The sequence below is a fragment of the Ranitomeya imitator genome, chromosome 3 (genome assembly GCF_032444005.1).
Source record: "Ranitomeya imitator isolate aRanImi1 chromosome 3, aRanImi1.pri, whole genome shotgun sequence".
Taxonomy (NCBI): domain Eukaryota; kingdom Metazoa; phylum Chordata; class Amphibia; order Anura; family Dendrobatidae; genus Ranitomeya; species Ranitomeya imitator.
This window is the reverse complement of record NC_091284.1, coordinates 57,025,455-57,039,895: the sequence shown is the minus strand read 5'-3', so window position 1 is coordinate 57,039,895 and position 14,441 is coordinate 57,025,455. Positions and strand designations below refer to the sequence as shown.

General features: G+C 39.2%; 1 protein-coding gene across 1 annotated transcript in view; it reads right to left on the bottom strand.

The window, feature by feature from the left end:
* Positions 1-14,441, bottom strand: part of TMPRSS15 (transmembrane serine protease 15) — a 459,995-nt gene that overhangs the window by 321,881 nt on the left and 123,673 nt on the right. Inside the window, exon 7 of the mRNA XM_069760884.1 lies at positions 4,021-4,129. Within this exon, the coding sequence (XP_069616985.1) occupies positions 4,021-4,129 (109 nt within the window). The remainder of the gene's footprint in view (positions 1-4,020; positions 4,130-14,441) is intronic.

Genomic DNA, 14,441 nt, shown 5'->3' with positions numbered 1-14,441 from the left:
TTTTCTTCCCTTTACTTAACCCCTTCCCGCTGCGACCCTTTTTCATTTTTATGTTTTTGTTTTTCGCTCCCCTCTTTCCCAGAGCCATAACTTTTTTTACTTTTCCATCAATATGGTCATGTTAGGGCTTAATTTTTGTGGGACGAGTTCTACTTTTGAACGACATCATTGGTTTTACCTTGTATTGTTCTAGAAAACAGGAAAAAAATTCCAAGTGCGTTGAAATTGCAAAAAAAGTGCAATCCCACACTGGTTTTTTGATTGGATTTTTTGCTAGCTTCACTAAATGCTAAAACTGACCTGCCATTATAATTCTCCAGGTCTTTACGAGTTCACAGACACCTAACATGTGTTTTTTACCACTTAGATTAAAAAAAATCTAAGTGGTAAAAAAAAAAAATTCAAAACTTTGCTTAAAAAAAAACACGCCATTTTCCGAAACTCGTAGCATCTCCATTTTTCGTGATCTGGGGTCGGGTGAAGGCTTATTTTTTGCGTGCCGAGCTGACGTTTTTAATGATACCACTATCGTGCAGATAAGTTCTTTTGATCATCCATTATTGCATTTTAATGCAATGTCATGGCGACCAAAAAAACGTAATTTGGGCGATTCAAATTTTTTTCTCGATATGCCATTTAGCGATCAGGTTAATTTTTTTTTATTGATAGATTGGGCGATTCTGAACGCGGTGATACCAAATATGTGTAGGTTTGATTTTTTTTTTATTGTTTTATTTTGGATGGGGTGAAAGGGGGTTGATTTAAACTATTATTTTTTTTATTTTTTTCATATTTTTGAAATCATTTTTTTTAACTTTTGCCATGCTTCAATAGCCTCCATGGTAGGCTAGAACCTGGCACCACTCGATCGGCTCAGCTACATGGCAGCAAAAAATGGAGAGGCTACAGGTCTTGGACAATGGCGCTATTTTTTTAAAACAAATTTTGGAAATTTGTTTCACCATTTAAATAAAAGAGAAGCTATATATATTTGGTGTCTATGAACTTGTATTGATCTCATGGCAGGTCAGTTTTAGTATTTAGTGAACATGATAAAAAAAACTGTGGAATTGCACTTTTTTTACAATTTCATCTCAATTTGAATTTTTTTCCTGTTTTCCGGTTCGAAATATGTTAAAGCCAATGTTGTTGTTCAAAGGTACAACTTGTCCCACAAAAATCAAGCCCTCATATGTCCAGAGCCCACCTCAAAGCCGCGACATGTCAGCTGTTTTCAACAGCTGACATGTGCCCGCAATAGGAGCGGGCAGAATTGCGATCTGCCTGAGGCTATTAACTAGTTAAATGCTGCTGTCCAACTGTCACAGCAGCATTTAACGCGCGCATCTGGCCATCGGGTCGGAAACACACGCACCGCTGACGTCCGGCGCATGATTGGGGGGCATCAGTGCATCGGCAAGACAACCAAAGGTCTCCTTGAGACCCCTATGGTTGTTGATGCCGGATTGCTATGAGCGCCACCCTGAGCCTCCCATGGAGGCTATTGAAGCATGGCAAAAGTAAAAAAAAGTGATTACAAATATGAAAAAAATAAAATAAATAAAAGTTCAAATCATCCCCCCTTCGCCCCACTCAAAATAAAACAATCAAAATAAAATCAAACATACACCTATTTGGTATCACCGTGTTCAGAATCGCTTGATCTATCAATTTATAGAAAGAATTAACCTGATCGCTAAACGGCGTAGCAAGAAAAAAAAAAACTCCAGAATTACGTTTTTTGGTTGCCGCAACATTGCATTAAAAGGCAATAATGGGCGATCAAAAGAACATATCTGCACAAAAGTGGTATAATTGAATACACCAGCTTGGTGCACAAAAAATAAGCCCTTACCCGACCCAAAATCATGAAAAATGGAGACACTACGGGTATCGGAAAATGGTGCAATTTTTATTTTTTTTTAGCAAACTTTGGAAATTTTGTTCACCACTTAGATAAAAAAGAAACTAGACATGTTTGGTGTCTATGAACTTGTAATGACCTGTAAAATGATAATTGCCGGTCCGTTTTAGCATTTAGTGAATGTAGCAAAAAAGCCAAACAAAAAAACATGTGCGGGATTGCACTTTGTTTTGCAATTTCAACGCACTTGAAATTTTTGTTTCCATTTTCTGTTACACAACATGGTTAAACTAATAGTATTGTTAAAAAGTACAACTTGTCCTGCAAAAAATAAGCCTTCACATGGCCATATTGACAGAAAAAAATAAAAAAAGTTATGGCTCTGGGAAGAAGGGGAGGGAAAAACGAAAACGCAAAAGCGAGGAAAAAAACTCTGGTCATGAAGTCATGAAGGGGTTAAATACTGGTTTTGTGCAGTGGCATTCATCATGATTCCAAATAGATACAGAAAGGACAGGCTAATGGAGCGCCAGGCTGGCGGTCAAGGGAGATGTTGATTGAGAAAGGTCCGATGCAGCTCCTGCCGGGTGCCTCAGGAGAGGAATAAACAGTGAGTTGCAAAATACTCCGGTCACATGGCAGCGCACAGGACACAGATGAAAGGATTAAAAGTTTCTTTGTTTATTGAAATCCACAACGCGTTTCAACGGAACAGCTCCGTCTTCATCAGGTGGCAGTATTGCAGTATTTATATAACTTTCCATGAGCAGGTGTCTGAACAGTCTGAACCCAGGTCCTACCCTGCCCTTACCTATTTTTACATCTGTAGACACATAGTGAGTTGAACTACACAAGTTAGGTCCTGTCCCGGTTAGGGTACACCTTGTTGTGGTGGGATAGCTTTTACATTTTTTTTTATCAAAGCAATGCTAAGTACTAGTGTTGAGCGATACCGTCCGATACTTGAAAGTATCGGTATCGGATAGTATCGGCCGATACCCGAAAAATATCGGATATCGCCGATAACGATATCCGATACCAATACAAGTCAATGGGACATCAAGTATCGGAATGTATCCAGATGGTTACCAGGGTCTGAAGGAGAGGAAACTCTCCTTCAGGCCCTGGGATCCATAGTGAGGTGTAAAATAAAGAATTGACCGGCACGCGACCAATCAGAAGCCGCGACGTCATTCGCAGGTCCTTAATTCCTAGAATTAGGAGTTTTGTGAATGAGAATGACGTCGCGGCTTCTGATTGGTCGCGTGTCGGTCACATGGGCGGCACGCGACCAATCAGAAGCCGCGAGGTCATTCGCAGGTCCTAAAGGCGCTCATTTTAAACAAAGAAGCCGGCCGGTTAACAGCGTGATGTCCAGGGGCCGCCGGAGAGGTGAGCATATCAATATTTTTTATTTTAATTCTTTATTTTACACATCCCTATTGATCCGATACCGATACCCGATACCACAAAAGTATCGGATCTCGGTATCGGAATTCCGATACCGCAAGTATCGGCCGATACCCGATACTTGCGGTATCGGAATGCTCAACACTACTAAGTACCCTATGTTATTTAATTGTACTAGTGCTACTTATTTACTTAGTACAGAGTATTTGCTCATTTTGTGTTTATCTTAGGTTTTATTTAGTTGACACTATAAACAGCCCACGGCCCCAGCAGTGTCATGCCATATATGTAAATATCATCGTCAGTCATTGGCTACAGTGGTCATGTGAATTTTGGATACTTTGACATCACTACAGAGCCAGTGAGGAGCAACAAGAGCAGTAAATTGCAGTGGCAGGAAGTTTATGAAATAAGTAAAGTTTTTATTTATTTTTCTAAATTCCCTACTTTTGGCAACATTTTGATAAATGTCAATCAAGACATTGGTGGTGAATGATGAAGATGTGGAGAACACAGCACCATTTCAGCAGTCGAAATGATGCAAACCTGAGCAGAACCATGATAGACCACTTTAAAAATCAATAGTTTAGTCTGGTTTCCATTGTATGGAGCATCATGCTTCCCATTTTTAAACAGGCGGCACAATGTGAGTTAAAATAAAGCCTAATAGAGATTATTCAGCTCTTGCATCAATCATATTGTTTCAGCATATCAGTGTAAACACAGCAATGTGTATGGTCACATACCTTATTATCCAGCGACACGACAGGTTTGGCTCATATGGGTGGGGAAAATTTTTGGAACGAAAAGTCCCAGAATCTCCAGTTAATAAAAACTGTCCATCACATGATGATGCTGAAATAGAGAGTTAAAATCACAAAATCAAACATAAAAATATAACAATTCAATTTTGTTCCTGTATTTCACGAGTTTTTTTATTTTTTATTCTGTGGAAGCATGGTTGAAAAGCAATGTCTGGCTTTCATTTGTTCATTTTCATAGATCTTTTATTTATTATTACTTTTGTCAGATTAAAGTTATTTTTGTGAACCTTGTGGGTTTTTCTGTCATTAAATGAGGGGTACCAGCAATTTTGACCATATGTGTAGTACAGGAAAATAAAGTCAATGAACTACAAGATGAAAATCCTGAGCTGTTGACTACTCTCTACTAACTCTACTTCCTTTTTAGGGCTTATGAAAATGAGTTTATGGACTTTCAAAACTGGAGAATCCCTTTAAAGAGAATCTGTAAGCAGGATTTCATCCCCGAAACTATTTATTTGTGCATGTAGCTCTTTCAAACGCAATGCCTTTTCATGGTCAGTCCCTTCCTCCATTACTGAGAAATCAGCTTTTGAAATGATATGCTAATAAGACTGTAGATCTGAAGCCTCTGTCGCTCCGGTTTTATTTTCTCCACTGTACCGCCTCCTACTGCTTGACTGACAGCTTCAATGGATATATGACTACAGGCAAAGAAGCCGGCTGTCAAGCAGGAGGAGGAGGCGCTGGATTAGGAATAGAGCTGAAGTGACCAAGGCTCCAGATCTACAACCTCATTTGCATATTAAATAAAATCTGATTTCTCAGTAACAGAGGAATGGACTGGCCTTGTAAAGGTATTGTTGGATTTGTCTTTTAAAGAGCTACATAAACATCTATATAGTTTGGGGGGTTGGAATCCTGCTGACGGATTCCTTTTCAGTGAAGCATATTTGAAAGAACACTGTCAGCAATATTTTGGCCCCCTATCATTCATCTCCTGTTATCCAGTATGGTGACAAATAATGTAATGATGATTTTCTATCTGCAAGCAGTTTAGGTAAAGAGAGAACCGTGCAGCATCTACAGGTCCTTCTCAAAAAATTAGCATATAGTGTTAAATTTCATTATTTACCATAATGTAATGATTACAATTAAACTTTCATATATTATAGATTCATTATCCACCAACTGAAATTTGTCAGGTCTTTTATTGTTTTAATACTGATGATTTTGGCATACAACTCCTGATAACCCAAAAAACCTGTGTCAATAAATTAGCATATCAAGAAAAGGTTCTCTAAACGACCTATTACCCTAATCTTCTGAATCAACTAATTAACTCTAAACACATGCAAAAGATACCTGAGGCTTTTATAAACTCCCTGCCGGGTTCATTACTCAAAACCCCCATCATGGGTAAGACTAGCGACCTGACAGATGTCAAGAAGGCCATCATTGACACCCTCAAGCAAGAGGGTAAGACCCAGAAAGAAATTTCTCAACAAATAGGCTGTTCCCAGAGTGCTGTATCAAGGCACCTCAATGGTAAGTCTGTTGGAAGGAAACAATGTGGCAGAAAACGCTGTACAACGAGAAGAGGAGACCGGACCCTGAGGAAGATTGTGGAGAAGGACCGATTCCAGACCTTGGGGAACCTGAGGAAGCAGTGGACTGAGTCTGGTGTGGAAACATCCAGAACCACCGTGCACAGGCGTGTGCAGGAAATGGGCTACAGGTGCCGCATTCCCCAGGTAAAGCCACTTTTGAACCATAAACAGCGGCAGAAGCGCCTGACCTGGGCTACAGAGAAGCAGCACTGGACTGTTGCTAAGTGGTCCCAAGTACTTTTTTCTGATGAAAGCAAATTTTGCATGTCATTCGGAAATCAAGGTGCCAGAGTCTAAAGGAAGACTGGGGAGAAGGAAATGCCAAAATGCCTGAAGTCCAGTGTCAAGTACCCACAGTCAGTGATGGTGTGGGGTGCCATGTCAGCTGCTGGTGTTGGTCCACTGTGTTTCATCAAGGGCAGGGTCAATGCTTTATGGTGATGAAGATTTCATTTTTTCAGCACGACCTGGCACCTGCTCACAGTGCCAAAACCACTGGTAAATGGTTTACTGACCATGGTATTACTGTGCTCAATTGGCCTGCCAACTCTCCTGACCTGAACCCCATAGAGAATCTGTGGGATATTGTGAAGAGAAAGTTGAGAGACGCAAGACCCAACACTCTGGATGAGCTTAAGGCCGCTATTGAAGCATCCTGGGCCTCCATAACATCTCAGCAGTGTCACAGGCTGATTGCCTCCATGCCACGCCGCATTGAAGCAGTCATTTCTGCCAAAGGATTCCCGACCAAGTATTGAGTGCATAACTGAACATTATTATTTGATGGTTTTTTTGTTTGTTATTAAAAAACACTTTTATTTGATTGGATGGGTGAAATATGCTAATTTATTGAGACAGGTTTTTTGGGTTATCAGGAGTTGTATGCCAAAATCATAAGTATTAAAACAATAAAAGACCTGACAAATTTCAGTTGGTGGATAATGAATCTATAATATATGAAAGTTTAATTGTAATCATTACATTATGGTAAATAATGAAATTTAACACTATATGCTAATTTTTTGAGAAGGACCTGTATAATTGCTGTATTCAAATAACGCTAAAAGGTCATGGAGTACCTTCTCTAAGGTAGGATAGCTGACTAGTTCTCCTGTGTGCTGGATTCACATCCCGTAGGGTGGTATTTCATCAAAGCCCCCCCAGTGGCATTCAGGGCGCAGATGAAGCCCTACGAAGTTCATCTCCCTCCTTTGACCTTAGAGACAGTTTGTGATGATATACTCAGCATCTGGGGCATCAATCATGTTGGAAATTGGACATAACAGCTTGACTATTCATAGGTGTAGAGCCACCCCCATGACTCTTTACTACCATTTGAATACAGAATTCAAACTATTTATTCTTCCTTACCATTAAAAACAGCTAAACGAGAACAATTTGCAATCTAAAAATACATAATTAACTATTTTAGAAAACATCTATATTAGTACATTGTAAAAAACAAATAATCAAATAAATAAATCCCTTTTGATTTGCCAAAAGACTAAAGATGATTGCTGTGAATCAGCAACCGTTGTGAATAACAGACTGATGGCGATTTGTTGTGTTTAAGGGGCGGTTTGAAATCCAAATTAATTTTCATCTTAAGTTCTTAGTAAATTATCATTAAAAATGTCCTATCTTTCCTGAACTACACTATCTAACTGCTTTACTTTTTTTTTCTACTTCCTTTTTCATGACACTTCATTTGAGAGTGCATGTTTGGAAACTCAAACACAGCGTCTTCGGGGGGTGAAGGCTGCGGTCACTGCCACAGCCACTGCCCCCTCTCCAAATAGAAGCATCATCAGTGATGCTCGTTTCAGAGGCTGGGCTTTTCCCGGCGCAATGTGCACAATGACAGTGCGCTCTCTCATCATTCTGTCAGCATACAGCGTCTTAATGCCCATTACTTCACTGGTCTCTGCATACTGGGTATTCTGACACTGCTCACTGATAGTGCGCCCTGTTACCTGCTTGTTTCTGCTGATATGAGCCAGCAACAGAGAGTGCACTGTCATTGTGCTCATCACACAGTGCACAGAATGCAGGGATTAGCGTAACCCTTGAAACATCACTGATATTTCATTTTAAGAAGGGGGCAGAGGCTGTGACAGGGACGCAGCCTCGGCTCCCCTCATGACATTTTGTATGAGTATCCCAGCATGCACTGGGATTCTCAAATGAAATGTCGTCAAAAAGTAACTAGAAAAAAATGTCAGTTATATAGTGAAATTAAGAAATGATAGGGAATTGTTAATTCATGTATATTGGAAAATAGTTTAGATCACGGCAATAAATAGATAGTGATTCAGGATAAAAATTAAATTGCACTTCACAACATTACTTTAAATCGTGTCGACTGGTCCCTAAAGAATAAAAAAGTAGATATTGAATCCCATCTGACGGAAATTCATGCCAAAAAAATCAATAAATAAAGGTATAGCGTACATAGAAGACTCAGACTGCAAAAATCCCACCAATAACTTGCCCGCTCCGAACCAAGGTAGCTAATGTTGATCATCTGTATAAAAATGTCAGAATTACCCCAAAAAATATTATCTTGGAAACTATTGATTTTAGCCACATGGATTTGACAAATTTGAATCCTTAAAAATGGGTCCAGTTCAGAAGCTCCCATGTATAAATCAACAACCTCTGGGGTTGTGTTTCATCAAGAAGCACTTTCTTTTTTGAAAAAAAAATAACTTTTTAATATTTCTGTTTTTAGATTTAAATCAAATCTGTCATTTCGGTCATCAATTCTGATTTAATATCTATTTGCCATCATTTAAAAGAAAAAAAAAAATATTCTGTATCTTCAAAGAAAATACTCAGAACTTGTTTATACCGCAAATTATATTAATAACATCTGCACAAAGTTTGATTATTAGCATAGAAGCCCTACTGGGGATATATTCTTGCTGTTATTATTATTGTTTTTTCACCACAACCCATATGTCCGTGTCTATAGTAACAGAAAAATGCAGTTAGAGCTTCAGAGAAATCATATGCATGAGGGATTTTTGAGGTTGTTTTCGCACACGTCTTTACTTCATTATACATGCTTTGATGAACATGTCTATCTGTTGAAAAATTTGTATTAACGGTTAAGTACCTCTTTTCTATGTTCATATAATACATGATATTTGATATTATATTTTGCATGTTTTAAATTTTTAGTATATTGAACATTATTTAAAATGCTCCAGGTTTTGTTTCATTTTTATGCTTTTTTTTTTTATTCCATTTTACGTCTGTGTTTGCTTTGTTGTTTACACTGGCTCCTTGGCAGTGGTAGAAAACTGTCACATGAAATGGTTACAGGTCAGGAAAAGGTGAAATAAATGATATGAAATGGATAGCAAAAAAAAAGACAATTTTATACCTACACTTTTCATTTAACTTTATATGTTGTATATTTTACAGACAAATTGTTCCAGCCGAACAATGCCTTAGTGATTTCCTGGAATAGCAGAAAATGGCCCCACTTTAGGCAAGTGCTATGTCGGTACCATGGTAAGGTTGAGAACTTTTCACCTTACTTTTTGCAAACTATACTTTTCAGCAAAAAGCGTTTTTTTTTTTTTCTTTTTTTGTCCTTAAAATCTCCAAGAATGTGAAATAAAAGAAATATCCCGCAGATTAAATGGAAGTTAAATTACACATGGTGCCAAGATGAAAAGAATCACTCGATACAAATTATGTTCCGTATTTCTTAGTCCAAAATTTTTTGAGTTGAGATCCTGCAATTTGGTCTATTGTAATTAATTGCCTGCGACCTCATAGCTTTGGTTTCCAATATCAGTAAGCACCATGGATATGCGCAATTAGCTCAAAGGGATCCTCTGTCAGCAGATTTTTACTATACTCTATGAGGAGACTATTATGAATGGGCAGAGATGCTGATTTCAGGTAATTCCCTATACACAAACATATGGAGAAGTCAGTCTAGATAAGTCAGAAGGGACATGCCTTTTCTAATGTAAGTTCATTCATAGATGTGTAAAGTCCCTGTTAAACTGTACTAATTAAATTATTTAATGGGAATCTGTGCACAGGTTTTTGCTAAGTAATCTGAGAGCAGCACGATTTACGAGCTGAAACCCTAATTCCAGTGATATGTCACTTACTAGGTTGTGTTTTGCGGTTTCAACAAAATCAGTGTTTTATCGGCAGGAGATTATCACTACAGGACTAGGTGTAGCCCTCCTACTTTGCACTCATTATTTGTATTAATTGCACCTGTTTGAACTCGTTACCTGTATAAAACACACCTGTCTACACACTCAATCAATTACACTCCAACCTCTCCACCATGGCCAAGATCAAAGAGCTGTCTAAGTACACCAGGGACAACATTATAGACCTGTACAAGGCTGGGATGGGCTACAGGATAATAGGCAAGCAGCTGGGTGAGAAGGCAACAACTGTTAGCACAATTATTGGAAAATGGTAGAAACATAAAATGCCTGTCAATCTCCCTCAGTCTGGGGCTCCATGCAAGATCTCGCCTCGTGGGGTAAGGATGATTCTGAGAAAGGTCAGGAATCAGCCCAAAATTACATGAAAGGATCAGGTCAATGAACAGAATTGATCTGGGACCACAGTCTTAAACATTGCCATTAGTAACACACTATGCTTGTCATGACTCTGTTGACAGGTATTTCGGGACCAGGGGCTCCTTCCCTGTTTCTAACGCTAGGGGCACCCTAGCTTGCCCTGTTCCCCAGATTACTTCCACGTACTTTGCTTTATCTCTTTAATCTGCCCTCAGCCTGTAACCCTCACCCACCAAGGGAAAAGAGGAAAGTAGGAGAAAAACCAAAGTAGGAGAAGAAGGGGATTAGCACACACCCAAAACCTAGCAGCAGTCTCAGATAAATCCACCAAATGCCTTCTCAAACAACAACCACAAAACACCATCTCCAATCATGCAGCATAAGCTAGTTCTGGCAGTGAGTGCTAGCCAGGGCCCAGATTATATTGCAGATGGGAGTGGTAACAGTGAACAGCTGAGAGCCTTAATGCAGGAAGGCTTCCAAGATCTCTCAACTGAGCAAATCAACCCCTGCACTACTAAAAGAAACCTTCACCATATAATATGAAGGTGAAGTGCTTCTAATCACTGCAGGAGTAGGAGAAATCAGACACTGCAGTCTTCTGGCTCCACTCTGTCTCTGTAATTGTGTGACAATGCTGTCATGGATTAAAATCCTGCAGGGCACTCAATGTCCCCATGCTAATGGCAGCAGAACATGACCAAGCCTGCTTGAAGGTCACCAATGACCATCTAGATGATTTAGAGGAGCCATGGGAGAAGATCACATAGTCAGATGAGACCAAAATAGAACTTTTTGGTAACAACCTCACTTGCCATGTTTGGAGGAAGAAGAAGGACGAGTACAACCCAATACTATTGCCCCAATTGTGAAGCATGGCGGGGAAACATCAAACTATGGGGATGCTTTATTGTGAAGGGATTAGGACAACTGGAACATATTGAAAGAAGGTTGGATGGGGTCACGTATAGCGAGATTTTGGCAAACAACCACCTTCCCTCAGTAAGAGCATTGAAGATGGGCCGGGCTGGATTTTCCAGCATGTCAATGACCCAAAAAACACACAGCAAGAATAACTAAGGAGTGGCTTCGTAAGAAGGAGTTTTAGGTCCTGGAGTGGTCTAGCCAGTCTCCAGACCTGAACCCAATACAAAGTCTTTGGAGGGAGCTGAAACTCAATGTTACCCAGTGACAGCCCTGAAACCTGAAAGACCTAGAAAAGATCTGTATGGAGGAGTGAGCCAATATCCCTACACACAAAATTTTATGTACCACAGGTTAAGCTCTATTCTTCTTTTGTATCAAATACTTATTTTATGCAATAAAATGTAAATTAATTATGTAAAAATCAGAAAAGGTGATTTTCTGGATTTCTTTTTAAAGATTCTCTCTCACAATTGAAGTGAAACTTGCAAAATCTGCAGTGTATTAAATACTTATTTTCCCGACTGGATATGGCAGCATGTCACAAGTCATCTAGTGATGATCTCCTACTGATAAAACTGCGAAATTATTAAAAGCTACAGCAAGCAGCCCTGAAAGTGACACATTGCTGGAATCAGGGACTCTATCTCATCTCTACAGAATTCTTCTCTTAAATTCCAACCATAAAAAGACAAACAAAGGATGGCACTAGAGCGTACAAAATCGCTCAGACTCTTCTGGATTAGGACTTCGCAACTTGTAATCAACAGGTGTCACGTAAGCTAAGGGTTTCTGGTGCTCTGCATTGGAATCATCTAGCTGAATTATCCACACGGCAGAAGAATAGAAATATGCGGCACTCACCCGGTTTGAAGCTGTATAAACTTGCTCTTTATTGGAAAGAAAAAGTGCATATATCCATTAGGACATCAGGTGTACAGGAGGGTGCGGTGATGGAGTCAGGACGATGGCCGTTCCGCACTGAATGTGCTTAAATGGGTCCACATTGATGGAGTCTGGACCGGTTGAAGCACATTCAGTGCGAAACGGCCATCGTCCAGACTCCATCACCGCACCCTCCTGTACACCTGATGTCCTAATGGATATATGCACTTTTTCTTTCCAATAAAGAGCACGTTTATACTTCTCTTAAATTAGTTTTCAAAAACCTTGGCAGATTCCCTTTGAAACTATCATGTTCATATCTTCATTTCAATATCTCTTTTAATAGCTGTGTCATGAATAGACTGCATGTCTGAGCAGTATAATTGACTGTCTCATTTCTAAATTAAGCCCATAGTAATTTCCAAGATTTAGTCTCACTTTAATAAAACTTTTCGACAAACAAGTCGAATACTTGAAGTTGAAGCATGCAACAAACGTGTCTATGAACTGTTGAATTTTGCAATAAGTGCCCAGCGCAGCATTAAGTAATTGCAACGCTTAATGTAAGAACATTAACTTTTAATTAGATTTGGGAGAGAGCTGCTCCGCTCCTCCACCACATCTGATAAAATGATACATACATAAAAGATATAATAATGCTTTCTTTTTTTATGCTGGATTTTGTCGGCAGCTATTTTTGTAAGAACCAGGCAAATGAAAGCAAATCAATGAATAAATGGAAAAAGTGACAAACAAATTTAACTGGTAATCAAATGGCAGAGCGCTATATGTGCACCACAAAAGTACACATTAGCATCTCAATATAACCGAGCTGCTGTAAGGACAAGACTGAATTTTACATGACTAATAATACATTAACATTATGACTATTTACTGCAAAACAACGCTGAGCCTATTGCATATACAGCTGTCTTTATGGACCACCGTATATTGCCATTTAAGTGTGCAGCAGCAGAGTTCTATAAAAAAAATCTCATAAAAAGGTTGTAGTATGAGTCTATATACATTTCTATATACATATTATATATATACACTACCGTTCAAAGTTTAGGTTCAATTAGAAATGTCCTTATTTTTTAAAGAAACACAATGTTTTTTTCCAATGAAGCTAACATTAAATGAATCAGAAATACACTCTATACATTGTTAATGTGGTAAATGACTATTCTAGCTGCAAACGTCTGGTTTCTAATGCAATATCTTCATAGGTGTATAGAGGCCCATTTCCAACAACCATCACTTCAGTGTTTTTATGGTACTTTCTGTTTGCTAACTGTGTAAGAAGGCTAATGGATGGATAGAATACCCTTGAAAACCCTTGTGCAAGTATGGTAGCACAGCTGAAAACAGTTTGGCTGATTGGAGAACTATAATCCTGACCTTCCTTTGAGCTAGTTGAGAATCTGAAGCATTACATTTGTTGGTTCATTAAACTCTCAAAATGGCCAGAAAAAAAAAAACTTTCATGTGAAACTCGACAGCCTATTCTTGTTCTTAGAAATGAAGGCTATTCCATGCGAGAAATTGCCAAGAAACGGAAGATTTCCTATAATGGTGTACTACTCCCTTCAGAGGAGAGCAGAAACAGGCTCTAGCCAGAGTAGAAAAAGAAGTGGGAGGCCATGGAGCACAACTGAGCAACAAGACAAGTACATTAGAGTCTGTAGTTTGAGAAATCAATGCCTCACACGTCCTCAACTGGCAGCCTCATTAAATAGTACACGCAAAACGCCAGTGTCAACGTCTATGGGGATGAGGCGACTCTGGGATGCTGGCCTTCAGGGCAGAGTGGCAAAGAAAAAGCCATATCTAAGACTGGCTAATAAAAGGAAAAGATTAATATGGGCAAAAGAACACAGACATTGGACAGAGGAAGATTGGAAAAAAGTTATGAACAGACTAATCCAAGTTTGAGGTGTTTGGATCACACAGAAGAACATTTGTGAGATGCAGAACTGAAAAAATGCTGGAACAGTGCCTGATGCCATCTGTCAAGTATTGTGGCGGTAATGTGATGGTCTGGGGTTGCTTTAGTGCTGGTAAAGTGGGAGATTTGCACAAGGTAAAAGGGATATTGAAGGCTTTCACTCCATTTTGCAATGCCATGCCATACACTGTGGACAGTAATTGATTGAAGCCAATTTCATCCTACAACAGGAGAATGACTCAAAGTACTCCTCCAAATTATGCAAGAACTATTTAGGGAAACTATTTAGCAGGCAGCTGGTATTCTATCTATAATGCAGTGGCAGCGCAGTCACTAAGATCTCAACCCCATTGAGCTGTTGTGGGAGCAGCTTGCCCGTATGGTACGCAAAAATGTTCATCAAGCCAAACCAACTTGTGAGAGGGGCTTCTGGAAGCATGGGGTGAAATTTCTCCAGATTACCTAAGCAATTTA